This window comes from Astyanax mexicanus, chromosome 13 (genome assembly GCF_023375975.1).
Source record: "Astyanax mexicanus isolate ESR-SI-001 chromosome 13, AstMex3_surface, whole genome shotgun sequence".
Classification (NCBI taxonomy): Eukaryota; Metazoa; Chordata; class Actinopteri; order Characiformes; family Acestrorhamphidae; genus Astyanax; species Astyanax mexicanus.
In genome coordinates this window covers 1,930,316-1,957,877 of record NC_064420.1, presented here as the reverse complement: position 1 = coordinate 1,957,877, position 27,562 = coordinate 1,930,316, and the positions used below count along the sequence as shown (strand labels likewise).

General features: G+C 40.5%; 1 protein-coding gene across 9 annotated transcripts in view; it reads right to left on the bottom strand.

The window, feature by feature from the left end:
• The window catches only part of hspg2 (heparan sulfate proteoglycan 2), a 159,934-nt gene that overhangs the window by 91,840 nt on the left and 40,532 nt on the right, over positions 1-27,562 (bottom strand). For 8 of the 9 annotated variants that reach the window (XM_022677111.2, XM_049462688.1, XM_049486523.1 and 5 more), the window contains exons 2-10: positions 21,620-21,791; positions 20,581-20,652; positions 6,551-6,660; positions 5,675-5,733; positions 5,413-5,570; positions 3,872-3,904; positions 2,101-2,226; positions 807-989; positions 399-518 (exon numbers count right to left, since the gene is read on the bottom strand). In XM_022677111.2, the coding sequence (XP_022532832.2) occupies positions 399-518; positions 807-989; positions 2,101-2,226; positions 3,872-3,904; positions 5,413-5,570; positions 5,675-5,733; positions 6,551-6,660; positions 20,581-20,652; positions 21,620-21,791 (1,033 nt within the window). The remainder of the gene's footprint in view (positions 1-398; positions 519-806; positions 990-2,100; positions 2,227-3,871; positions 3,905-5,412; positions 5,571-5,674; positions 5,734-6,550; positions 6,661-20,580; positions 20,653-21,619; positions 21,792-27,562) is intronic. The other variant, XM_049486522.1, reaches the window with a different exon arrangement.

Sequence of the window (27,562 nt, the reverse complement as noted above, 5' to 3'; positions counted from 1 at the left end):
CATCATGTACTTCAATACATAATGTAGTTCAATACATCATGTAGTTCAATACATCATGTAGTTCAATATACCATGTAGTTCAATACATCATGTAGTTCAATACATCATGTAGTTCAATACATCATGTAGTTCAATACATCATGTAGTTTAATACATCATGTAGTTCAATACATCATGTAGTTCAATACATCATGTAGTTCAATATACCATGTAGTTCAATACATCATGTAGTTCAATACATCATGTAGTTCAATACATCATGTAGTTCAATACATCATGTAGTTCAATACATCATGTAGTTTAATATACCATGTAGTTCTGGGAAACTGTGTAAAGTATTGACATACTAATATTGTAAGACAATTTAATACAATTTTATAAAAAGCAGCGTAACTCACGGCAGTCCATCTCATCTGAGTTGTCTTTGCAGTCGTTGTCTCCATCGCAGCGCCACAGTTTCAGAGCACAGCGGCCGTTCTTGCACTTAAATTCGTTGGGTTCACAGGGAGACGGGGTTCCTGAGAAATCAGAAACATATTTACACCATATCTGTGCTCAAATATAAACTAAAGAGGGACAATAATTCAATATTTTATCATTTTATACTTCATTTTACGCGACTATTCAATTTTACTATTTTAAACTGCATCATCTGTGCCATCAGAGCTTAAAAAACACAGAGATGCTGCACATTTCAGTACGGAGAGTGTAATAAGTCCTGTAATGAAAACCATTTTTACCACATCACCCCACCCCTTACCATAAACCACACCCCTTTTCTTTACCCTGCTCTTTCAGGCTCTTACCACACTTCATCTCATCACTGCCGTCAGTGCAGTCTCTCTCTCCGTCACACAGGTAATCCCGGGATATGCACTGTCCGTTCTGGCACATGGCCTGGTCCCCGCGGCAGGGGCCCGGTCCCGGCAGGGGCCTCCGTTCCACCGTGGTTGTGGAGCGAGTGGTGGTTGTAGTTGGAGCATCAGTAGCTGATAAAGAATACAATAAAGATAAAGCCGAGATTAAACAGTGCCGATGTGATGATCACAATCAGTCATCAGTAATATGGAGGTCTTTAGTTAAGAAAACGAGATGCTAGATTAATATCACCAGCACAAGAGAGTGAGACAGGAGTGAGAGACCAAGAGTGAAAATTTGCAATAGAGAGGGAGAGTTTATTAAAAAAAGGGCGAGAGCAAATGAGAGCAAGAGAACAGAAAATGAGAACGAGAGAGTTTTTATTAGAGAACGAAATTAAGAGAGACCAAGAAAGAGATATCTGTAATAGCTAAGGAGAGAAAGAGTGAGAGTTTGTGATAGAAAGCGAGAGCATGAGGAAGGGTTCCTAATAGAAAGCAAGAGTTTGTAATCAAAAGTGAAAGCAAAAGTGAGAGTTTGTGAAAGAGACTAGGAGCGAGATATTAGCAGTATAGAGCACAGAAGCGAAAGAAAGAGAGAGAGAGAGAGAGAGAGAGAGAGGCCAAGAGTGAGATATGTGTAACAGCAAGAGAAAGCAAGAGTAAAAGATTTGCAAAAGAAAGTGAGAGCAAAATCAAAAAAGACCAAAAATGAGTGAGAGAGAGTAGTAGCGAGTTATTGGCAGTATAGAACACAAAAGCGAGAGTAAGTGCAGGAGAGAAAGAGATAGAGAGAGAGTAAGAGTGACATACTGGAACAGAGAGTGAGATATTTGTAACAGCCAGAGAAAGCAAGAGTGAAAGATTTGAAAGAAAAAAAAAGGGAGAGCAAAATCAAGAAAGACCAAAAGCGAGAGATGTGCAATAGAAAGTGAGAGCAAGCGTGAGAGAGACTAGCAGTATAGAGAGAGTGAGAGAGTGACTAGCAGTATAAAGCACAAAAGCGAGAGCAAGTGCAGAAGTGAGATGTATACACAAAAAATATATATACATATATTATATATATATATATTGTAGTAGGGCGCGAGAGCCAAAGAGGGTGAGTTTGTAACAGAGAGAGAACAAGAGTGAGAATTTGACAATAGTTATATCAGGTGTACGTCATCATTACATATCAGAGTTTAGATTAAGTGTTATTTAAAATTAGGAAATTATCCAATCAGATCAGGTTCTTTTTACTCACCACAGTTTTCCTCATCGCTCCCGTCCTCACAGTGCTCAATCTGATCACACAGCTGATCCAGCTGGATACACTCACCATTAGAACAGCTGAACATATTCTCCAGACAGGGCGGAGGAGGAGGTCTCACTGAACAGCGCAAACAGGAGAAGAGACGAGATAATATTAGCTAAAAACATCCCATAATTACATCATTTATTTATTACATTTATATTACGTCTGTGTGTTTATACAGTAGCAGTCAGACCTTTCTAAAGCTATTAACTGTATACCTGTAACTCAAGTAATTAAGTAATTAAGAAATTCAAGTAATTAACTCTTGATGAGTTCAGCACAGCTGTTAACTGAAAGTTAACTCTACCTCATAAAACTGACTGAGAAAATCCAGCAGAGATGTTCAAAACAGTTTCTATCTAAGAAAGAAGTACCTACTTTAAAGAATCTAAAATATAAAACATATTCTGGTTTGTTCAACACTTTTTTAGTTTACTAAATATTATTATTCCATAATAATTATTCCATAATTCTGCCTCTGCAGCGCCCTCACAGGTTCAACTGTGCTACAGGCGTGGATGATGTTTTTGTGTACTTTGGTACGCAGATACATCACAACATGCAAATCAGAGGCACACTGCTCAGCCCAATCAGCTCTCCTGCCTTTCCTCCTCTAAACCCATACATCACTCAGTGCCCCTCCAAAAATACTCCTCCCAATTCCTCTTTTTTTTACTTTTTAATTTTTCATTAGGATTTTTCAAATTTGAGGTGAGGGCGGAGTCAGTACAAATCAGGGGGTTAAGCAAACCTTTAATGCAATCCCACATTAAAGTTCTTTAGCTTCCATCTCCTTACGGCAAAAATCATGGGACACAATACTAGTTCAGCCAGTGTACAAAGATGCTTCTTTGTGAAACCTGTAAAAGTAGTTTATTCTATGGTAATGTTTTTTTCTGATTTTTTTCCCATTTTTCTCCGGTTGGTACCACAACACAAGGAGGGTGAAGACAAGCACACGCCTCCTCCGACACATGTGAAGTCAGACTCCGCCTCTCTTTGAACTGCTAAGTAGCATCACAGCGCTCGGTTCTGATACATCAGCTCACAGATGCAGCCTTGTGCTGATCCATATCACCCTAGGAGTGATGAGGGGAAAGAGAGAGCGCCATCTACTGTACTGTACTCACCCAGAGAGAGAGCAAGGACAATTGTGCTCTATCGGGGCTACTGGCAAGCTGCATGACCGGGATTTGAACCAGCAATCTCCCGATCATAGTGGCAGTGCTTAAATTACCTATTGTAACACCTTAATTTACCTTTCACACGAGTCCAGTTCAACACTATTCGACTTTTTAATTTTTGCTGGAAGGCATGCACTCTTTTCTACTACATTTACTACATTAACAGGCCGTTTTTACACACAAGAAACAATGCCAACAATGCATCTACAGAATGTGGATCCAAGTCATCAGGCTGAGGGCCAATCGACATGCCTTGCTATCTAGTTGAGATACAGCCTGCCGCACACTATCACACTCGCATGATACTACAGGAAAGCTGCATTCACGGGATTCAGCATCACTAAATCAACAGGGTCAAGCATGCAAAGCATCTCAGGCAGTGCTCTGAGATTCTGGGTCTGGGTGCAGACATGCATGAGCAGCTCCATTCCTCTAAAACCCATCACACTCTCCGAGCTGTTCCTGCTAAAGGGTCTGAAACGTGAGGAGCACTGCACTCCACAAGCTCCATGCAGGAGGCATGGTGTGGTACAAACCTGGAGAGGACAGACGCTCCACATGGACATCAGCTACAAACCAGACACAAAGATCATTCATAACATCTTATAACATCTTATCTCAGTCTCAGTCTCACTACGGTGCTGCGAGTCAAAAGTTCTTCCAGTACTTATAAGCATAATGTCTTTATATATATATTTATATTTATAATGTGAACAAGGCAGTCATTGATAATTAACACGATGCATATTTTACTGCAGTAATAAGCATTAGCTGAGGTGAATTAAACTAAACAAATTTAAACAAGCACCTATATTGCTTTTAACCTCTTGAGACCATTCGCCCGCATATGTGGACATTACATTTCTGCTTTTTTGCATCATGATAATTATTATTTTTTAAATTTTGATTGAAAACAAGATCCCGGGAATCCCAGCCAACAGTTTTTACAGCCAGTCCAGACAGAAACATGGGCCATGATCCTTTATTTTTTAAAACATTGACTCTTTGGCCTCATAAGGAGACACTGCCCGTACATCTATTGGTCAGATGACAACATTACACTCAATTGATTAAAAACAAGATTTGGGAATCCCAGTCAACAGTTTCTACAGCCAGTCCAGACAGAAACATGGGCCATGATACTTAAAGTTTTTAAACGTTGACCCTTTGGCCTCATAAGGAGACACTGCTCGTACATCATTACACTCAACTGACTGAAACCAAGATCCCGGGAATCCCAGCCAACAGTTTCTACAGCCAGTTCAAACAGAACTATGAGCCACGATACTTCATTTTTTTAAATGTTGGCCTGATAAGGAGACACTGCCCATACATCTAGTGGTCAGATGACAACATTACACTCAATTAATTAAAAACAAGATTTAGGAATCCCAGTCATCAGTTTCTACAGCCAGTTCAGACTGAAATATTGGCCATGTAAAAATTCTGGTAAAAATGACAAAAAAAAGTTAAGTTTTGACACACATGTTCTAATAATGACCCCAAATAGCAGGGAGAAAATAAAAACACACTCCAAGCAAAAATCCAGGTCTCAGGAGGTTAAGCATAATTCAGTTAATTCATCAGAAAGGCATTATGAGACCCAATAACGTGCTTATCAAGCATTATTAAAGACAGCTTATTTCTGCATTTTTACAGAACAACTATTATTATGTGCTTACCAAAAGAAATCCAATTTACCAAATACGCTTATTACTGCATTATTAAGCAGTAAATAATGTAAACTATGCCTTTTTAATAGCATCTGCCCTGCTCTTATTATGCCTTTTTCTTATGCTTTATTAAATCAGCAGGGAGGCATTATTTCAATGTTTTATGTGAATGAGAAATGGCGAGGTAGGCTGTTGTGATAGTGTGTCCATTATGATAATTATAAAGTCATCTGTAATTTGTAATCTGGTTGCTTATTAATATATTATTTAATAAATCTGCTGCATATCAGTTATTTATCAAAACTAATCAAAACAAATGAAATATGATCTTTTTAGTTCCCTATAGAACAGCAGAATGGAGGTTCTGGAGGTTCTGGTTTCTGCCTCTCCAGTTTGTCTCTTACGTTCTCCGAGACGTCTGAAATCGAAGCCCTGGACCGACGTCACGTAGGAGGCGATTCCCTCGCTGACCACAGAGTAAAGCACATCTCTGATCTGCTTCTCGTTGGGGTTATCGTCTGAGCCCACGTCCAGCTCCACGAACACATCTCTACCAATTTTCCTTTATAAAAAAAAAAAAAAGAGAGAGAAAAAACGATTAAAAAAGGTTGAAGTTAAAATCTGGCTACAGATAAGAAATTGAAATAAGACAGGAATGATCTTAACTTGATGAGGACGACATTGACGGTCTGGGCTCCTGGTATCTTGCTGTAGTCAGACTCAAGCTGTGGAAAGAAAAACAGTATTCTTAATGCTACTGTCTCATTTTATAGTTTAGATTTAATGGAATATACTAGTGCATCTCAAAAAAATAAAATATTGTTAAAAAGTAATTTTAGTTCAGTAAATCAGTTCAAAATGTAAAACTTATATGTTATACAGATGTATTAAACACAGAGTTATCGAAGAGTTTAAGAGTTTATTTCTTTTATTGTTATTAATACATATTTTTATGACCATTTTCCAAGCTCATTTAAAACAGTCTCTTTAAACAGGCTGTGTCTTTTTTCTGAGCCTTACAGCCAATGAAAACCCAAAAATCAGTGTCTCAGAAAATTCTATTTTTTATTACATGAGACCAATTGGTACTTTTGGTAAGCAGTGTGGGCAGTGTGCCAAGTCCTGCTGGAAAATGAAATCTGCATCTCCATAAAAGTCGTCAGAAGATAATAAAACACAGTGGATCAACACCAGCAGATGACATGTCCCTCCAAACCAGTGTTTTCCAGCAAAATCCCTCTACTGATAACAACTTTGATGGCGATGCGGATTTCATTTTCCAGCAGGATTTGGCACACTGCCCACACTGTAGTGTATAAAAGTACCAATTGGTCTTATATAATATTGTAATTTTCCAAAACACTGACTTTTTAGATTTTCATTGGCTGTAAGAAAAAAAGACACGACCTGTTTAAAGAGACTTAATGGAAATTGGAAAATAGTCGGAAAAAAGTGTATTTTAGCCATTTTAAAGTCCATAGAACCATATGGGACATCAGAAAGTAAGAAAACGAATAAACTGAAAATGCTGAAAATGCTCACCGTGTCAACGACAGCATCAGAGATTTCCTGGAAAGCAGTGGAGTAGATGTCGTCCAGCTCAGGCCCGTACACGAAGGAGTCTGTGAAGTTCACCAGAGCTCTGAAGTAAACTGCAGGAGAAAGAAAGAGAAGTGCTGTCAGACTGAGAGCAAACGCTAAACTTTAACAGGGATTATGATCGGAGGCTATATGGTAATCTGCACCAGAGCCAAGCTCAAGACACGTGAGTTTAATTTCCCAGCTGCCTCTCTGTGGGCATCAAAAGAAAGCATGGAAGCTCTTCATGGAGAAAAAGTGCTTTAGGTCTTTCAAACAGAAAAGAGAGAAGTCGGAACAGAGACACAGAGACAGGCTAAACACTTTACACAAATACGTCTGTGCGCATTAAGAACAAAAGCTAATTCAGAGTAAAACCCCACGGTTTAAGAAGGTAAATGAACGAATGGAGCTGAATGAATGGAGCTGAGGAGGCTCTGAGGAGGAGAAGATGTGGGTGGAGGTGGGGTTTAACGTTCTCTTCTGAAACTCAAACACTCCATTAGCGGGTTCCTGCTACGTTTGAGCAGCAGCACGGGCGGAGGTTCTGCACATGTGTGATACGGAAGGAAGGATCAGATCATGCTATTTGCTTAAAGTCAGAGAGGTCCTCTAATGCGCTGCATGAGGAGCACATCTGAATATGTCCTCGCTAATGCTATAATTGGGGCTGAATGCCATCAAATCCTCACAGCAATGTTTAAACAACTATTGCAAGGGTCAGCAGAGGTCAGTGCTCATCCATACAATAGCTCGATTAAGAAACACGGAGCAAAGAGGAGATCGATATCTACAAATCTTTGGATATGCACCGATCAAGCATAACGTTACTGTTTGCATTATTATTTCATTTTCTGAGACACTGATTTTTAGGTTTTCATTGGTTGTAAGTCATAATCATCAACAATAATTAGAAATCAACTTCAGTTTCTGAATCAGTTTCTCTGATTTTGCTATTTACAGGTTTATGTTTGAGTAAAATGAACATTGTTGTTTTATTCTATAAACTACAGACAACATTTCTTCCTAATTCCAAATAAATAAATAAATATTGGCATTTAGAGCATTTATTTGCAGAAAATGAGAAATGAGCTTTCAGACCTCAAATAATGCAAATAAAACATTTTATTTATATTCATAAAGTTTTAAGAGTTCAGAAATCAATATTTGGTGGAATAACCCTGTTTTTTAATCACAGTTTTTTTTCATGCATCTTGGCATCATGTTCTCCTCCTCCACCAGTCTTACACACTGCTTTTGGATAACTTTATGCTGCTTTACTCCTGGTGCAAAAATTATTCAAGCAGTTTGATGGCTTCTGATCATCTGATATTCCTCTTAATTATATTCCAGAGGTTTTCAATTAAAATCAAAGACACCCATAATGTTTGTATATAATATATGAGTTTCACAATACAATAACTATCAAACTCTGCTCAGCGGAGGAAGCAGAATTTAATATTTAACATTTAACACCACAGTTTCATTCCTTCCTGTACAACTTATCACGGATTATCCCTGAGGTCTTCACACGTATGTGAGCTTTAAATAGCTGCAGGCCTCTGGGTGTCCCATTCCCATTCTCATTCTCATGCCAGAACACCTCTCCTGGGTGGGTTCAGGACCCCTCTGGTTTGAGTTTGTCACTGAGGGAGGCCAGGAGGCAAGGAGGTCAATATTTGTGCTCTTTCTTACAGTTATCTGCTACTTGCCTTGAGAAAAATGTGGAAAAAATGTAAAACAAAAAACAAAACATAAATACACCTAATTTAACTGTTTAGATGCTCCTAGCAATTAGAGGAACTAAAGCAGGAGTCTGTTAATAATAATACAGTATTAAAAGCTATTGTTTTTTGGTTCTCCACTGTTTACACTCCCAACACTACCAATTTTGCTCCAATCGTTGGCTCTGTACACTCAACCATTATTGTGAACTAGCACCAATGCATGTCCGCCTCTGCACAGGGACAGTAGATTCCAAACAGAGCTCAGTTTCTCCTAATTACACCCCACACTGGCACAGGATGATCAGCCTCCCCGTCCACCAGCCTGGGAAAAGATCACGTTACCACAACATCACACTCCCGTCTCAAAAACCACAGCAGAAAACAAAGAGAAGGAGGTAGAAGAAGAGCGAATGAGCAGAGTCTGACTCACTGACCACATGCGAGGGTACGCTAAGGTCTGGCTTCATGGAAGCACCACAGGGAACATCAAAAAACGGCAGTGAAGTTATTTGGTGCAGACCTAAAGTCATTCTGATCTCATGCACAGGCTTGTTGTGGCAGAAGACAGAAGACCAATCGCCTCTGACTCAACAACCAAATGAATCACTAGTAAATCACTAGTTCTCTTGATCTGAGAGACTTTAATTTGAGCTTAATTCTAATTTAATTTTAACTTAATCTAACTTCTGGTTAAGCTGTAAGATATGAAGTGCTGTAAGATTTTGTGGGAAAACAAAACTGCACTGACTTTAGACTTGATAATAAAACACAGTGGATCAACACCAGCAGATGACATGGCTCATGGAGATGTGGATTTCATTTTCCAGCAGGACTTGGCACACTGCCCACACTGCTAAAACTACTAAATTGGTCTGAAACACTGATTTTTGGGTTTTCACTGGCTGTAAGCTTCATAATCATCAACAATAAAATAAATAAACGCTTAATATCGATCACTCTTTGTGATATTAGAATGATACTCAAATTTTTTGAGATGCGCTAGTAGATGCACACACACAGTTACTTGGATTTCTGCATAAATTAGTCATAGGTCTGATCTGCAACTACAGGAAACGTTAGGTTGAGGTTTTTGCTGCCGAAGGAGGATCAACCATTTATTAAATCCGAAGGTTTCGGGGGCGAGTAACACAAAAGTAACGCAATAGTTACTTTTACTGGTAACTAGTTACTTTTATAGTGGAGTAACTAGTAACTATAACTAATTACTTTTTCAAAGAAACGTGCAAAACTCTAGTTTTGACTTAGATGAAGATCAGAACACATTTGATGACCAATTTATGCAGAAATCCAAGTATAATCCCAAAGGATTCACAAACTCTGACTATGGATTGCAATGGGTTAAAATAGCCTTAAAAGATCAGAATCCAAATCCCAATAAAGTCAAATGTGAATCTACTCAAATATGCATTGGTCACTGATTCTGATTCTGATGTTGTTTCAGATCAGGCCAGAACATCCCAGTCAGCTGCCATCTCTCATGAACTCTCGGCCGCATGGTGGGAAGCTTTCTAACCACTTTTTTCGGGACTCGTAGGGGAACTGGGTCTTGCTCCCGAAGAGTTTTTCCATGGAGGAAATCCCACGGTCAAGCGCCGCCGAGTTTTCTGTAACTCTAAAAGGACTCGGGCTGAGGAGGGGCTGAGGAGCGGCTGGAGTCAACACTACAGTTCTGCGCTACAGCAGCCTGGCAGAACTGTAGGGGCTTTATAGGACGAGCCCCTTGGCAGAACCGCGGGCAGACAAAGGGCTGATTGAGGAGCACGGCTGCTTCGGCCTTTCCAGCAGAACACTTTCAACTCGACCTTCTCCGAGCCCTCCTCCGTCTCTTCCCAACAACCCTTCACACTGAATGAAAGAGGGGAGGCAGGGAGGGATAGTAAGAAAACAAGAAAGAAAGAAAGAAAGAGAGAGAGAGAGAGAGAGATCAAAACCAGCCTCATATTCCTCAGCCAAGTCCACAAGTCTTTTTCCTACCAGTTGTACAGAGTAACATTAAGAGAGAGGGGGGTTTATTTCACACTGAATGACTTTCTCTCTTGCAAGAACCACCCTTGATGAATGTAGAGAGACAGTCAGACACTGGAAACATCTGCTGTGGCTTGTCAATTCGGTTTCTTGTCAATTTCAGTTATTATCTGATCTCTCTTTTTGCCAAGCACTAATGTTACAAATGTCCAAATCCACATTACAGCATGGTTAAGTGATTCCCCCACCATAATTCCACACCCCAAACCTAAGCAGACATCAGATTAACCTCCTGTCCATTCATGGAATTTTGTACTAATGCTTCAAAACAGTCGAAAACGTAGAAAAAACAACCAGCACACTTTGCAGAAGTAGATACTGACTATGATAGAATTTACCAAATTCAACAAATTCATCAATAAAACCTCAAAAAAGGCAGCAAGGCTCAATCCACAACAGCATGCTATTGGAAAGCATGTTATTTTGTTTTTGAACAGCCAATAACTCAACATCAGTGGACAGCTGAACACGCTTGGAGGAGAACACTAAGTAGCACTGCGGTAAGTAACATCGAGGAGAGGGAGTCTATTTTGTACTTGGAACAGCCTATCCCCAAGAACATTGTTAATAATAGAATAATCATTAGTCAAGTCAAGTCATTATCAACCGCTTCATCCATTAAGGGTCGCGGGGGGGTGCTGGAGCCTATCCCAGCCAGCATCGGGCGGAAGGCAGGATACACCCTGGACAGGCCGCCAATCCATCGCAGGGCATAGTTAATGATATGCTTAGAAAGTAAATTAGACCCACTTTAGGTCTCTGATCACAGATAGAGAAGATCTCTTCAAATCAAGTCTAAGACTTTAAACTACTCTTTCACAAAGAAACCTATTCATAATATCTTGTAGAGATGAACAAATAAATACATGAACAAATGATGCCAAAACGGTCGCTCTGATCCATCCCCCACACCAAAAACAAAAAAAAAACAAAAAAAAACAGAATATAACAACAGCAGCAAGTCAGAAGAATATAACTGAGCCAATTCGCCCACAGCTGGGCCTCAGCAGAGGAAATGTGAGGACATGAAGGGACATTGGGTCCAAGTGGGAAGGCCACAGAGCACGAAATTGTGCTCAAAGTGTGAAAATAGACACAGGAGGGCCTGGCGAGAATTTCCCTTCCCAAACTACAAGAAAACAACAGACGAGAGAGATAGAAAAGGGAAATTGAAGATCAGCAGGCAGATTTTCAGAATAGTTCTCTTTCAGCAGAAACAGGTGCGTTAAACAGAAAGAATGCGGCTCGAATGCCGCCTCACTTCACTCTCGGGAATATTTTTGGTGAAAAAACAAATGCACACGTTTTCTTTCACCAAATAAGGTCAAATCAGAACAGTTTTGTTTGGTTTTGCACTGAAGCTACGAGGCTAATACTGCTCACAAGTTATTGTAGATTATATCCTAGTAATTAGCATCAAGCAAACTGTATGCTAATGTTGTGTTGTTAATTCGTCTCAAATATATTTGTATAGGGGGTAACTGTTGATGTACAGCAACTAAATGGGCTTTTGTTATATTAGCTTTTGTTTTGGTACGTTTATGATTGTCCATTCAGGTCAAAAGGCACATAAGTGATTCTTATTTTTTTGGACTATAAGGTGCATTTAAAATCCTTTCATTTTCGTTATGTATGAATTCTACCAATCAGGTATTAAGGAGCAGTAAACCACTCTGCTGAAGTACAGCGTTATAGGGATGAGTTTTCAGTGAAGTTTCTCCAGCACTAAGGCTGGGTGCAGCAGCATTAGCATTAGCTGCTAACTGCAGCGCTAGCTCTTTCTCAGTTCGGAGGTGAGTATATCGGACTGTAGTCTGCGTGTTTACTGTACTAAAACAAGCTACGTCTGATGAACCGCTAGCTGATAGCATCCTGGGTTACAAAAACTCTTAGGGTTCCTCAGTCTAGCGCTGTGGTTAGCAGCTAATGCTAATGCTAATGCTGCTGCACCCAGCCTTAGTGCTGGAGAAACTTCACTGAAAACTCACCCTTAGAAGAAAAAAAGAATAACATGGAAATTTAAGCTTACTGTACATATATGGAAGAGCTTTCCTCGCCCAAATAAACCGTTTTCAGTAGAGAATCTGTGTAGATTAACATCCAGCGCTTGTTTAACTTTGAAAGAAAATGTTTATTTATATATATATTTAAGAATTACAGTTTTACAGTTTATTTAGGCGCTTCCCACAGCCTGATTATTCACTCAAACCACGCAGGAACTGCTCCCATTGGCCACGCCGCTGCTCGGGTTTGGGTACGGATTGGCAGGTCCTGATCCCATAGCTCAGTTTATTGTCGCATTCCTCTGGCGCTGTGCAGAACTGCGCTGTCAGAGGGCCAGCAGGGCTGAGCCCAGGCTGCATTTGATTTAACATCTGTCTGTAGAGACACGCTAGAGGCTGGAGTTTGCAGTGACGATGAGCCTTGAGGGGAAGAAGCAGCACAGGAACCGTTATCTCTGAGGTTCTCCATCACTGAGCCAGAACTGAAACCAACTTTACTGCACTTGAGCTGCTGCTGCTGCCAGAAACCTGAGGGAACTCTGAGCGAGATCCACCCAAAAACAGCCAGGGGACTTCCTGTTTCCTCACGAGGCGGGAAAGTCAGGGCACACGGTAATTGGTCTCTGAGTCTCTGTGGAACTTTGGTTCAAAGGTTGGTGCTCCATCTGAACGGTTGGTTCAATCTGTTCCACATTATTGGCATGAAGTTCAGCAATATGGAGATACGAACAGCTCTGATTAGGAAAAGCTTTGGTCTCCATGGTCATTAGGAAACACATTACGAAACAAAGCTCTGTGCACGAAATACCAGCGAAAAAAAAAAGTATGAGTGTAATAATTACAGATTTAACTCTGTTTACAGTCACGCTCTCAAACTGTGTTAAACTGTCACCAGACTGGATCTGCTTCAGTATAAATCTTCCCTGTAAACACATGTGTGGCCTTCTAGATAGATTACAGCTGGATTCAGCCAGATTCATTCCCTGTTACACACACACACTCAGTTACACACACACACACACAGTTATGCACAATCAGTCACTGACAAACACAGTCACTCCCTCATACACCAATGCTCTCACAACCACAAACACTGATTGATTGAAGCAATTTTTAGACAACTGCCATAGAAAAAAAAAGTATAAAACACATTCACATACATCTATAACAAAAAAAACATGTGTACGAATGTAATGATGATTGTGTTAACGTTAATGTCAGGCCAACAAAATTATTGTGGTATTCTATTAATATTGGCCCATTGGCCCATTCTATTACAATTCCTCAAAATCAAAAATCAAACTCGCTCACAGTCAATCTCTCGTGCTCACAGTCAATCTGTCATGTTCATAGTCAATCTCTTGAGCTCACAATCGATCTCTCGTGCACATAGTCAATCTGCTGCGCTCACATACAATCTCTCACTTACATTCAGTTGATCTGTCATGCTCATAGCTGATCTCTTGAGCTCACAGCCGATCTCTCAAGCTCACAGTCGATCTCTCACGCTCACAATCGATCTCTCAAGCTCACAGTCGATCTCTCGCGCTCACAGTCGATCTCTCGCGCTCACAGTCGATCTCTCGCGCTCACAGTCGATCTCTCGCGCTCACAGTCGATCTCTCGCGCTCACAGTTGATCTCTCATGCTCTCAGCTGATCTCTCATGCTCTCAGCTGATCTCTCGTTCACATAGTCAATCTCTTGTACCAACAGTCAATCTCTCGCATCCACATTCAGTTGATCTGTCACGATCAAGGTTGATCTCTAGTCCTCACAGTCGATCGCTCACACTCACAATCGATTTCTCGCTCTTACAGTCGATCTCTTATGCACAGTCAATCTCTAGTGCACAGTCAATCTCTTGTTCTAACAGTCAATCTCTCGCAATCTCTGGCACCATCATAGTCAATTGCCCACCCTCACAGTCAAACTCTTGTTCTCACACTCAGTCAATCTGTCACACTCACAGTCAATCTCTAGCTCTCACAGTTGATCTCGCAATAACAGTCAATCTCTCGCACTTGCAGTCAATCTCTAGCTCTCACAGTTGATTTCTCATGCTCACACTCGATCTCTTGTCCTCATTTAAACTCAATCAATCAAGACAAACTTTTTTACGCAATAAGACATTCTCACATGTACAGTCACTCTAGCAAAAACCTAGACAGACAAAAAGTAAGATCTAGAGCACTAAAGCGCAAGAGTGAAGCTGCCTCTCACTCTGATGCAGTGTAACTGCCCGCTGATTACCATGAAAAGGTGTTTGAGTTCAGCCGAACTCAACCTAAATACACTTCATTCACTTCATTCACTTCAGAGCCTCGTTAATGACCTGATCTGCAACAGCGCTCGCACTGTCAACTCCGTAATGAGACCGAACTCAGAACCCGCCTTTATGTGTTCGGTTGCCAACGACAACTGCGTCCATCAATGCCTTCACTCGGCTACCAAACAGACAAAGCTTTCTCTCACGCGCCTCTCGCTTTTTAGAGATCAAAAAAAGAGCAAAACAGACCCAAATCAAATCTTTTTCTCTCTTTGATCGTTCCCACAATGTGAGTTTATTTGCTTTAGCTACCGGGACCAAAGCTGTGAATTGTTTTATAAACCCCCAGAGAAGGGGACTTTTATTATGGACACTCCCAGACCTCAGCAGGAAACCACCGAAGCTCAATGAAAACATTCATTCTACACACTGTTCCTGCAGGCAGCAGGACCCCAGGGTGTTGTCCTCTCAGCCCTTTATGTTGACATTTTAATCAGAATTTGGTGTCGTATGATGATATCCCGTCATTCTAAACACAGATCAGAATCAGGGAACGTTAGCTCAGTGTGAGAAGCCAGAACTTTACTGTAGTTTAGTCAGGAGGAGACGACCAGACCAAAGAAACCATGCAAGAACGCTACAGCTGCAAATGTGGCCTGAGAGCAAAGAAATGAGAAAAAGTTTCCGACAGAGCGACAGGAAAATACGGTTCTCCACAGCAACAGCTGCACGGCTATCATAACAGCCAGTGGCGCAATCTGGGCCTGGAAGCGGCAGCTCATGAGGAGGTCTGTTAAAATCATCAGCGCTGTTACGTAGATGAGCAGAAGATGAATCAATCTCCCAAACCATACGAGAGGACATGCTATTCCAGGTCATGGAGGATGTAGCAGAATGTGAACTGATTATGACATGAAGTGTTTCCTCAGGAGAAAGCTTGGGAACACCTACACCTGTATAAGTTGTGAGGTGATATATAATGAGTGTGGTTTAACTTTTATTGTGTGGTCGGTGTGCTAAGTTCAAGTAAGGTCTGATAGCTGGTGTCAGATGGACGGGGCAATCAATTTCAGAAGTGGTGCTGGCATTAAACGTTCCTCAATATAATAGAACATGATTTTAGTTCTTGCACTGGGATCAACGATGCAGCACTTTCAAACCAAATACAAACCAAATGCCATGTCATTACACACCAATGGGAGGCGCTGGATCCCATAGGCACAGTGCAAAAAAAGCCATGTCTCCAACAGACTGTACCGGCAAAGACGCGGTCCCACAAATAAATAAGCCCAGCGATTCGAAAATACGAAGTATTACACATATTATCAGGTATAATCGCAATAATACACTCGAGGTTTGTGCTGTAACATGTAATATTGGCACTGCTGTGATGCAGTCATAGGCTTAATTACGTTACACTGAAAAAAAAAAAATTCTGTAACCGTGTAGCATTTAAGTGTGTGTGTGTGTGTGTGTGTGTGTAGTATGCTGTGTATATGTGTGTACATGTATGTCACTTGGGAGCAACTTATCTATACTGGGGTCCATCCCCCACACCACTAATAAAACCTTTAGTGGTTCCTGTAACTCAGTTCTATTGTGTTTTCTGATCTCTGTGTGACAGAATGAATATGGCTGCTTTTTTGCACCAGGAGTAAAGCAGCATAAAGTTATCCAAAAGCAGTGTGTAAGACTGGTGGAGGAGAGAGAACATGATGACAAGATGCAGTTATTTCACTAAACATTGATCATTTCTGAACTCTTAAAACTTTATGGATATGAACTATTTTTCTTCATTTCTTTGCATTACTCGAGGTCTGAAGGTTCTGCATCTTTTCGTTATTTTTTTTTTAAATAATGGTAATTTGTGTATTGCTTATACAATTTTAATATCATCATATCGTCATATTTAACATATTTAAAAGATATAAAATAAATTATATAAAAAAAAACAGTAACAGCCACTTAGAGCCCAGTTTCATTGTGTTTTTTGATCTCTGTGTGACAGAATGCATATGGCCGCCTCTAAGAGAGCCAGATCATAACAACAAAGATGAAACCAAAATAACCACCGCAGCTGCCAGCACATGTTTTTCACTGCCCCTGCCCCTACACTACACTACCTCTACCCCTGCCCCTGCTCCTGCCCCTGCAGTTCTGCTATCAGAGCCTCCATTTGGATCTTCTCACACACACCACGCCAACTGTCCCAGCAGGAGAGGGGGGGTGAGAAGAGCTGGGTGGCCTCCTGCTCTCCTTAAGAGTTTAATGACTAATGGATCTCCTATCAAACGCTTTCACATCTGCTCAGCGGCCAAAAGGTCAGGCGGTAGGCTGAAAACATATCGAGCTCACAGTAAGAGGGTCAGTTTTTAGTGTAATGAAGAATTTCCATCTCCAGATGGGGTCTAGTAAAACCCCCTCACTTATTAGAGGTCATAAACCCTCTTACAGGAACAGTATGTACTAAAATGATGTACCAAAACAGTGCAAACATGGACAATAAAACCAAAAATCAACGAAAACTATAATCAAAGTTAATTATAGTAGGCCTAAAATTAATCAGACAGACAATTTTTAACAATAAAATTTGCGTCAGATCCTGAGAGCTTCATTTTTTAAGGCTAAATCACAGAATTAACTCTGAGCTGATATATTTGTTCGCTCAAAATAGATTTTCTCCATCGATAAACGAAAACACAACGATTTGTAGACCAAATTTCTATGACTTTTCCAAAACTCCCTGGGTATTTTTTTATTTTTCCAAAACTTATCCAAGCCTGGAAATTGCCATTTTTAAATTCCAGGTTTTTAATGACTGTACGAACCCTGAATTTCTCAACACTGGAGAGAGTCGGCAGAACCGTTCCCTCCCTCCCAGACAAGATGATCACATGGGTTGCCAGATTGAGCACATTAAACCTACACGGACAAGCGCACGATGGCAACATACAATCTGTTGCGACTGATAGTAGTTCACATTAGTGTTGAGTGGTAAACCGAAGGGGAAATTAAAACCGGTATACATTTTTTACATATCGCCAAACTACTAGAGATGCTACGGAGCAGCACAGCTAAAGAGGCATACTGGCACAGCTTACTAGCTAATGCTAGCCAGTTAGAATAACAAGCTAACATACTAGAGTAACTGTAGCTGAGCTCTGTGGAGCTAAACGCTCCTCTTGCTCTGTCCTGTCCTGAAAGAAATTAGAAGAGCACTTTATCTAAGTAGCCCCTGTTGCTGTTCCTTACAATATAAGTGTCTTGTGAATATATATTCTGCGAACAGAATGTGCTGAAGTTTCTTAACTTTTAATCAAATTGGTTTTTGATCTGGACATCTTGCTTACACTGTGAAACACTTGACAGATGATCGAGTGTAAAAGAGATAAAGCACTTAACATTTTTAGGCCTACATGGGACACTTTGTTCTTATGTTCTGATTTAAATCAAACTGATTTTAAAATGAAGGACATTAAGCCAACCGTGAAGCATGGTGGTGAAAGTGTCGTTTTAAAGTCATGCTGTAAAAAGCCATTTTTCAAAAGCCATTTTTAAAAAGTGCTGTAGGACATTAAAATTGAATCTGAATCTTAGACCTGAATGTCTATTTAACTTAATCTACTCGGTTACAATTTACATTTTAAACTGGCAAAGGCTCTGATTTTTTATTTTTTTTTATTCAATTCATTGTTGCAAAGTAAAATATTCAAACGTTATGTAGACTGTGAAGCATGGTGGTGGTAGTAGTACCATGGTTTGGCAATGCTTTGCTGCTGTAAGACCTGTAACCTTGATACCATTGTGGAAACAAAGAGAATAAGCGATGTTGATGAGATACAGCCCCTCAATACTTATTCTAATATACAAATTCTACTTTTTAATAATATAAAAAAACGGTAAACGTGGGTTTAAAATGCAACACACAAATTGAACTTGTGCCATTAACAAAAAAAAAAAATCCTGTTAAATGCAGTGAGGGGGATTCCAGTGACCGTGGTCAACATGTCTGTAAAGGTGTGGGAGAGGGAAACAGATGACCTTTCGTTAAACAAACACAGGAAGTAGAAAGAGGTGGACAGTTGCAGGGGCTACATCTCTTCCACTGCCCAAAGGAAAATATATATTTCTGCTGGGGAAAGACCAGGGAAACCAGGCTGGTCATCCAGACCTGATCCACTAAAGCAGTGAGTTCTTTCCCATGTGCTGTAGAGCACTGATCTATAAATGGCTGTTAAGAACAAACTTCCTCTCCACCAGAACATGGAGAGGAGGGTATCACTGACCCTCTGACTAACTTAAAGGCTTAGAAAAGTGCGAAAGTGCAAAAGAAAGAGGAGTGTAAGAGCATGCATGAGAAAAATCAAGAAAAAGCAGAAAGAACGAGACCGTGTGAAAGGTGTAAAAAGCTCTCAAAACTAAAAGGTGGGAGAGAGCAAAAAAGAGTGCATAAAAAAAGAGAGAAAGCAAAAAGTGTGAGAGTGCACAAGAAAAAGAGAGAGCGAGTGAGAACGCGAGAGAAAGATAAAAAAGAAAGCACAAGTAGGAGTCGAGAGCACAAGAGAGAGCGTGAGAGAAAGAGAACGCTAGAGTAAAAGAATAGAGTTATAGAGACAAAATAATTGAGAGAAAGTACGAGAGAGTGAAAGAACGAGAGGGTACAAAAGGGCTAAAGAGCATTCAAAACTAAGAGTGAAAGATAGAGCAAAGAGAGTGTGTGGCAAAACGAGCACAAAGAGAGCACAGTCGTCGCTGTCCGAAGAAAAATTTACAAATCAATTTTTTGGCAACTTTTAGTTTAAACATACAAACTGTCTCTTACACTTTTTCACAATAATGTGATGAACGGACCAATAGAAATTCTTCAAAATGACCTGAAATATTTTTCAGAAGATTTTATCTCTCTCCTGTAAAATTTTGCAAAAGAGATTTTTGAGAAAGTGCGCGAGAGCAAGGGAAGCGCGAGAGTGTTAGAGAGCGAGAGAGAGCGTGCAGAAGAGAACGACTGCATATGAAAGACAGAGAGCGATAGCACGCGAGAGTGAGAGAGAGAGAGACAGTGACAGGGTCTTCAGCGTATAGAAAGAGGGGCATGGCGAGGCGCGAGAGTGGAGGAATGCAAAAACAAGCGAGAGAGTTGTCTGCCCTCGGCTTCATTGTTTACGGCCGCCTTTCATGTGCGGCATTCGGCTCCACCTCGGCTCTTATCTGATGAAAGGATGCGTGAGGATTGTTTGGATCTCCTCTCAAATCTGAAGCGCTGTGTTTTGACGAGGCCGCTGTGAGAAGAGCCGAGCTTCAGGATGTGACCGAGACAACATTCACTCGGGGTCCGCATCACACTCACACACTTACTCACACTCACTCACACTCACACACAGCTCACACTTAAACACACTCACAACTGTTTTCAGCAGTGGATAGATCTCCAAAAGTAGTTAAAGCATCATGTTCTTCTCCTCCACCAGTCTTACACACTGCTTTTGGAGAACTTTATGCTGCTTTACTCCTGGTGCAAAAATTCAAGCAGTTCAGCTTAGTTTGATGGCTTGGTAAAATCAAGGAATCTCTTCATTTTAAATTGTCTCTTATTTCTTTTCCAGAGCTTTTCAAGAGTTTTTCTAAATTGTATTCTAATGGATGTAGACAGGACATTTATTAAGCACATTGGTCATTTTTTTTCACCAGACAGAAAAAAAGTTAAATGCTACAAATCTTGAGTCTTGATCTACTGAAGGTACAGAAACTGCATTTCCAGTTTTCTCTGCCAGGATCTGTTCAGTCTAACCTGTATCTCTGCCAGACCTGTACACGCTCAGATACCACAGACAATAAGGAGCAGAACATCCAGGATGTTGTCGAAAAAGATCCTACAGACAGCGGCTGAACTTTCCTGACGCTCCCTTTAAACAGTCTGAATGTTGAAGTATAAAAGATGAATAAATCTCACTTGTTGGCATTAAAGTGGAGTTAGTCACAGGCGGCTCAGGGGTGCTTCCATCCTCTTCCCCACTGATAAAATCTGCAGACAAAAGCAAAAATACACTGAATACATAATTTTACCGCCTTAAACAGGCGTTACACACAACCTGTAAAGTTTAGTAATTGAGTAATTGAGTATTTGAGTATTTGTACTCAGTGGGTTTCTTGTAGATTTAGCTTTACCGCACTGGGATGTCATAGGTCACTATTTTTAGAAAGAGTAAGCTCCGCGGTCCCACTTTATAATAAGTGTTCCTTAATACTATGTAGTTACACGGTAATAATACATGTAACTACAGTGTAAGTACTGATGAAGTACACATTGTTACAGATTAACTACAGCGGTACAGGTTATGTAATTACACATGTGTATTAAGGTTAATTGTGACTTGTGTAAGTACATGTGTGTACCAGGGTGAGTCACAAGTAATAGAGCAAGTGTACTTACATGTTTGTAACAATGTGTGTATACTTGTGTGTGTGTAGTAGACAATAGCTATTGGATACGTTTATACTCAACTTATCACACACACACTATTACACATGTGTAAGTACAGTTGCTTTATTACTTGTGTGAGTACACTCACCCTGAATTAACCCAAAATTATATATATATATATAAATAATACTCATGTGTAATTACATAACCTGTACCTCTGTAGTTAATCTGTAACAATGTGTACTTCATCAGTAGTTACACTGTAGTTGGGTTGTTACATGGATTGTTACTGTGTAATTACATAGTACTTAGAGACACTTATTATTAAGTGGGACCAATTCCGCCCTTTCTAATAATCCACATATTAAGCTGATAACACAATTTTGTATGGAAAATTCGCCCATAGGGTTCTAAGTGTTCATAAGGCATTGCCACACTTTATTTTTTTTATTTATTTATTTATTTATTTATTTATTTATTTTACATAATGTCACCTTAGGGGCTCCGTAGAAAAGAATGCTTTTCAGATTCAACACACACTATTTTATTACTCCATCTGCATCCGTACCTCCTGAAGCTTCATCAGCAGCAAAGTCCTCATCGTCGTCGAGGTACCGCCACCTCCTCTGAGCGCCGGGGTCCACGTCCTCCCCGACCCTGCGCTTCACCCTCTGACCTTTAGAAGCTTCCAGATCCTCCGGCAGAGCAACCTCCCCCCACACCTTCGAGCTCTCCGCCACCTACAGCCAAAACAAAGCATGCTTTACTTTATAGGGGTTAAAGTCTGCATCTACACACACATTTACACACACACACACACACACACACATCTACACACACTACACACACACACACACCCTCAGACCGAGAGGCCTGAGAGAGGGTGGGGGAGTTAGTCAGCTCCGTTCAGAAGGAGTGATAAAGTAGAGCCATGTGTTTTATGCTGTATTTATCTCAATGGGGCATCAGCAGCTCTTCTTCTGTGGTGCTCTACAGCTACAGAGGGGTTTTGAGGAGGGATGGTCCGATTATTCTCTTTAGGCTGTTAGTAACACACATACTGGTATCTTCTCTTTTAGCTATTATTACTATTATTATAGACTGTCTGCAGAAATTAAATGTAAAACTTTATTAAACTTTTTTCTTTCTTAAATTAAAACTAAAAGTTAAGTTTCAGGTTTGCTGAACTCCATACATTATATCATTATAAATAAAAGTGTTTTGAAAACTTCAAAAAAAAAAAATATATATATAAGTTGAGTTATCTGACTTAACTTATTAGGGCTTATCTGAATTATCTCTAGTGATGGAAAAAAAAAAAGTAAGAATGCTGTTTTTTGTCTGTAATACACAGAAAATAATATTCTACCATAAAATACATAGAAATAGCAAATAAATCAGATTACCTAAAATATTTAAGAGTGTTTTTTTATTTCCATTGCATTGAAAGCCTGTGTGTAATATTTTATATTTCATATTGACAAATTTATTTAATAAATCGTCCCAAAACAGTAAAAATAAAAATGATTAGCGTTTATTTTGCCTCAATGGTTCTAGTGTTACTGTTTTCCAGTCCAGTGCTCACCTGGGGGCCAAGTTACTGTTTGTTTAATTGGTTTATAAGCTTGTTGATTGGCTGGTTCATCCAGGTCTAGTCTGATGGGCTATAACAAATAGCTCTAAAATAGTGTTATGCAGAGTCTGAAAGGGTTAAACTCTGAAGCTGAAGACGTATGTGTTCAGTATTGCTTTTTCAAATAATTTATTCAACCTCAACCTCAACAATTCCTTAAATGGCAACCCATTTAAACTTTAAAACAAAAAATCTGCTATTACTTATGGACCTTCTGACACAAGGCAGCCTGCAGTGTCCAGAAGCTCCGCTCGCTGCATTCATGTCCTCAGGCAGAAGCTCCAGGTGAGCATTCCTCACTGATGCTACATGTCAGGAATCCTGACTTACATTAGGAAGCACTTTATCTTGGAAAGATTGTGTCACCACTTCACCTTCAGCCCATAAAAACACCGCTCTCACAGAGGCCTCCAACAATGCATATTTCAAAATCCACAGGCGTTTCTTTTCCTTCTGCAAACATTTGCAGACTGTAAAACAGACGAGCGCTGGAGAACGAGCTTCATATTTATCTTCTTTATTTACTGTAAAGATTTCACAACCAGAATAATGATAAACCTGCTGCCGGGATTAAAGTTATACAGTGGCAAATCTAAAGACATGGGACTGAAAAGCTGTAGTATGTGAACTGATCATAAAGTGATACTTCAGTAAATATATGGAAAAACCCACATCTATATAAGTTTTTTATGTGAAAGAGGTTAAACTCTGGTCAGTGAAAGCTCCAGTGCTGGAATACTCGGGAGATTGCAGCATCGGGAGGTCGCTGGTTCGAATCCCGGTCATGCAGCTTGCCATCAGCTGCCGGAGCCCTGAGAGAGCACAGTTGGACTTGCTCTCTCTGGGTGGGTACAGTACAGTAGATGGCGTTCTCTCTTTCCCCTCATCACTCCTAGTGTGATGTGGATCAGCAAAAGGCTGCGTCTGTGAGCTGATGTATCAGAACCGAGTCTCTGACTTTCCTTCGAGCGTTAGCGCTGCTGTGATGCTACTCGGTAATGCTACAACATCAGCAGCAGCTCATGGCTAGGCAACCTATATTATTGGAGTTTTAGCACTGGGCCAGATGGATGGTACATTAAATTTCTGAAGTTGTGTGGGCATTTAACAGTCTACGATCCCCAGTGCATCATGAACATGCCATATAAGGCATAACCCCTACAGTGGACAATGCAGCTAGACCTGGACAATGTCTTAGATTTAAATGAGACAGGCTCCTCCAAAATCCTCTCTTATTATGTTTTTGACATGGTAGAACTGGTAGAAGTTTTTAGCTAATATTTGGCAAACATCATTCAAACATCATTAATCTGCAGTTTAGCACAAAGAAACTCAGTTACCTCCAGCATCACAACTCAAATAAAGTACTTTATATGGTGCCCACCTTTTACCCGACACTCATCCAGATCCGAACCTCGAATTTGATTTTGGTGTTTGCATATGTGCCTGGCAGCGTGCCACTCTGGGCATTTCCAGTCGGGCTGGCCCGCCACTTCCCATTTCCCAGCCTCTCCATCATGGCCGCCGCCTCTATTTAAATGGCTCCAGCTAATAAATAACTTGATCTCCCACCCAAATCCTTTCTCCCCCGACTGATCACCCTAAACCAACAGTCACGGGGCTTCGGCGAAAGGAAAGCGCTGACTGGCAAAATTCTTTTGAGCGCAGGCGCTCAGCGGAGCGTCAGGGCGATCACCTCCTGCTTCACTATCCCTTGGGATGGAGTCCTCCCCAAAAACCAGGCTCTCTGCCATCTGGGTAGCAGCCGCAGTGCTTTACGCTCCTGTTCCACTGTAAACTGTGTGTCACAGTTTATATGGTGGTATAATGGTGTAAATATTGGCTTAAACCTAACGGTCTTGGTAGGCTGAATTCTAAAGGGCACTATTCTGGGTTTATAGAATTTAAAGCCGGTCGACCAGCAACACAGGCATATATATTATAAGAATTTACATTTACATTATCCTCACACTCACTTACCACCAATACAAGCGCAAAAACAGAGAGAGTCTCTCCACTCTGGAACTCTTTAAACTTCTAAATCATAACACTGTTAACCCAATATTTGTCTGAACTCAAATAAATTGAGCCTGTTCTACATAAAAATTGGTTATTTCCAAACATTACTCAATTACTTTGAGTTAAGCGAACAACATTTGTGTTCTTTAGTCTGTTGCCATTTGGCAGGTTCTTTTCAACTGGCTTCTGGCACAATATATTTGCATACTGGGTGTGTCCTTCATTTTTTGACACTCATACTCACATCAGTGTGTAGTCATTATCCCCGGGCCATCTTAGGTAAACTTAGGTAAACTTACAGTACAGTAAACCATATATTATGATGATTAACTGCTTGGTCTCTGTGTTGCAGGCTGTAAGAACATGCATCCGTTTCCGAGCTGCAGTAACTTAGTGAAAGGCTCTATACCTTTCACTCTATAGCTCATTTACTAAAAGAAAGTACTTGAATGAAATCAAAGAGAAGACTCAAAGCTTACCAGTTCATGCACCCTGTATTACTAACATATGTGAACAGGTACATCCCACTTATCACCTTCTGATTAACCTTTATTAACAATACCAAGGGTTTGCCCTGTAAGGAAAAGGCACAGTAGATAGTACATAAGCTCAGCTTCCCAGGGCTTAGGGCTCAGTAGAGTCATATGAACCATGGGGAAACTTCAACTCGTCAATGGTTTATCCAGCTGTTGTTTACTGTGCTGCAACCAAATCTCTGTGTCCAAACAGCGTCAGCTGTGTCAGCGCCCAATCAGAGCGTGAGGGGAACGGACAGGATTTAAGAGGTTTTAGCAAAAGCCTACCATTACCAGAAATGCGCTGGATCTGGGCAGTGAACCCACGTTCCCCAGGGCCCAATGACGACTGGACAGATGTGCTGCTCTGTTGTGCCACATTGTGAGCTTTATTCTGTCATTCTCTTCCACACACACCCCTCTATGGTAGTCCCAACCCATTGGCCAACTGGCGAGGTCTAACAAGAACAGCGTGAGAAAAGTGTCCACGTCCTCTACCATTTTCTTCACGAAAAAAACAAAAAACGAGTGCAGCTGTGGAACAGCGTGTGACTGCACAATCAGTGCAAGCTAGCCAAAACTGTGACTTCAGCACAACTATGTTCACTAACAAAATCCAGTCAATGAGAGCCGTCCCACTAGGGTCTCATTCATGAATACAGTGGAGACTTCATTCATAAAGAAGAGGACACCTGCGTTTCTGCTTCAGACATCACACCAGCATGAAGAAACATGAAACATACATGAAAAAAAAAACAGCAGCCTTCCACACCTTTTCCACTCGCGGTTTAAGATAAAAGCAAGAACTGCACAAAATAGGAAGCTATCAGTCATCAGCAGTCTGTTTTACACAAAGTTCTGAAACTAAACTGAAGGATTTTCTATATGAAAACAGCCTCCAGAAGCTCCCAGATGATTAAATGCAGTGAATGCACTGCCAGACACCAATAAAAAGCTCTATATTTCATGCAAATCACACAGATAGCCAACCTGTTGCATTGTTGCATAAAGGTAAAGATCACATGTTGGTAGCACATGGCTAGCACTAGGGTTTGGCAGCACAACCTAATACCTTAAATACCACTGTAGCTAAAGATTATGACCGTATCTTGCAATAAATACAGAATAATAGAATTACTAACATTCCTGACATTTAAAAGACGACACTAAGACTTTATTAAAACAGTGTTTATACACACACAACAGTAGCTTTAGGTCGATTAAGCCACAATAAATCAACTGATGTTGTTCTGGCTTTTTTTGTGACCTCCTGGATGAGATGTCCATGCCCTTTTGGAGTCATTTTGGTAGGCTGTTCACTCCTGGGACGGTTCACCAGTGTCCAAAAGCTTGAGAAAAATAACTGACATCTATCAGTCTGGGAAAAGGTCACAATGACTTTGTTGTGTCATCTGCTGTTTAATTTCATGAATTTCTGCGTCATGTTGTCAGAAAGACTTTATTCATATATACATATGAATAAGTGATATTTTGATTTTTCAGGTCCGGCAGTTATCAGGCCTGGTTGATAAAAACTTAATCTGGGTCTAATATTAAAGCTTGTTAGATAATAAAATGTTAATATGATAAAAAAAACACTGTATAGCCATTTCATTGAGTAATATTTTAAGTGTATCCCACCCAACCATAACTCACACTCCTGTAAACACTGATGCAGAGTAAAGTGTAGAGCAGTGAGGGGGTAAAACTCCTGATACATGTTCTCTGACAGCTTCTCCCTCAGAGCTGGACCTCCCTGGCACCTCCTGGCACAGGCTAGAGGGCCGGACTCCAGGTTCTCGAGCTGCTAGGTCGCCTCCATTAGTGAGTCTACTGTACACAGAGTGCACTCTTCACAGCTAAGAGAGCACAGTCACCCTCTTAAGAGTGGCTTCAGGGCAAGAATGGATGGAAAGAGTGATGACAGATGAGAGAGTGCTGAGAGAAAGAGGAGGAGGAGGTAAAGAATCTGCTTTTTTTCCCCACAGTTGTTGTTCATTCAAAGGTGTGTGGAAAAAGAATCTGTCCAAAAGCAGAGATTGATAATAGTGATAACACAACAGGAAGGGTTTGTAGACGTGTGCATGACAGAGTGGAAAATAAGGACATGAAGATGAAGAGCCCTATTGTACACTCTGTGTAAGGCGTGTCGCAATGCTCATTGCTATCTTATACCCACCCAATCAACAGTATATGGTCACACATCGGAGTTTAGGAATATACAGCCCTGGAAAACATTAAGCGATTGTACTTCAGTTTCTCTGATTTTGCTATTTATAGGTTTATGTTTGAGTAAAATGAACATTGCTGTTTTATTCTATAAACTACAGACAACATTTCTCCC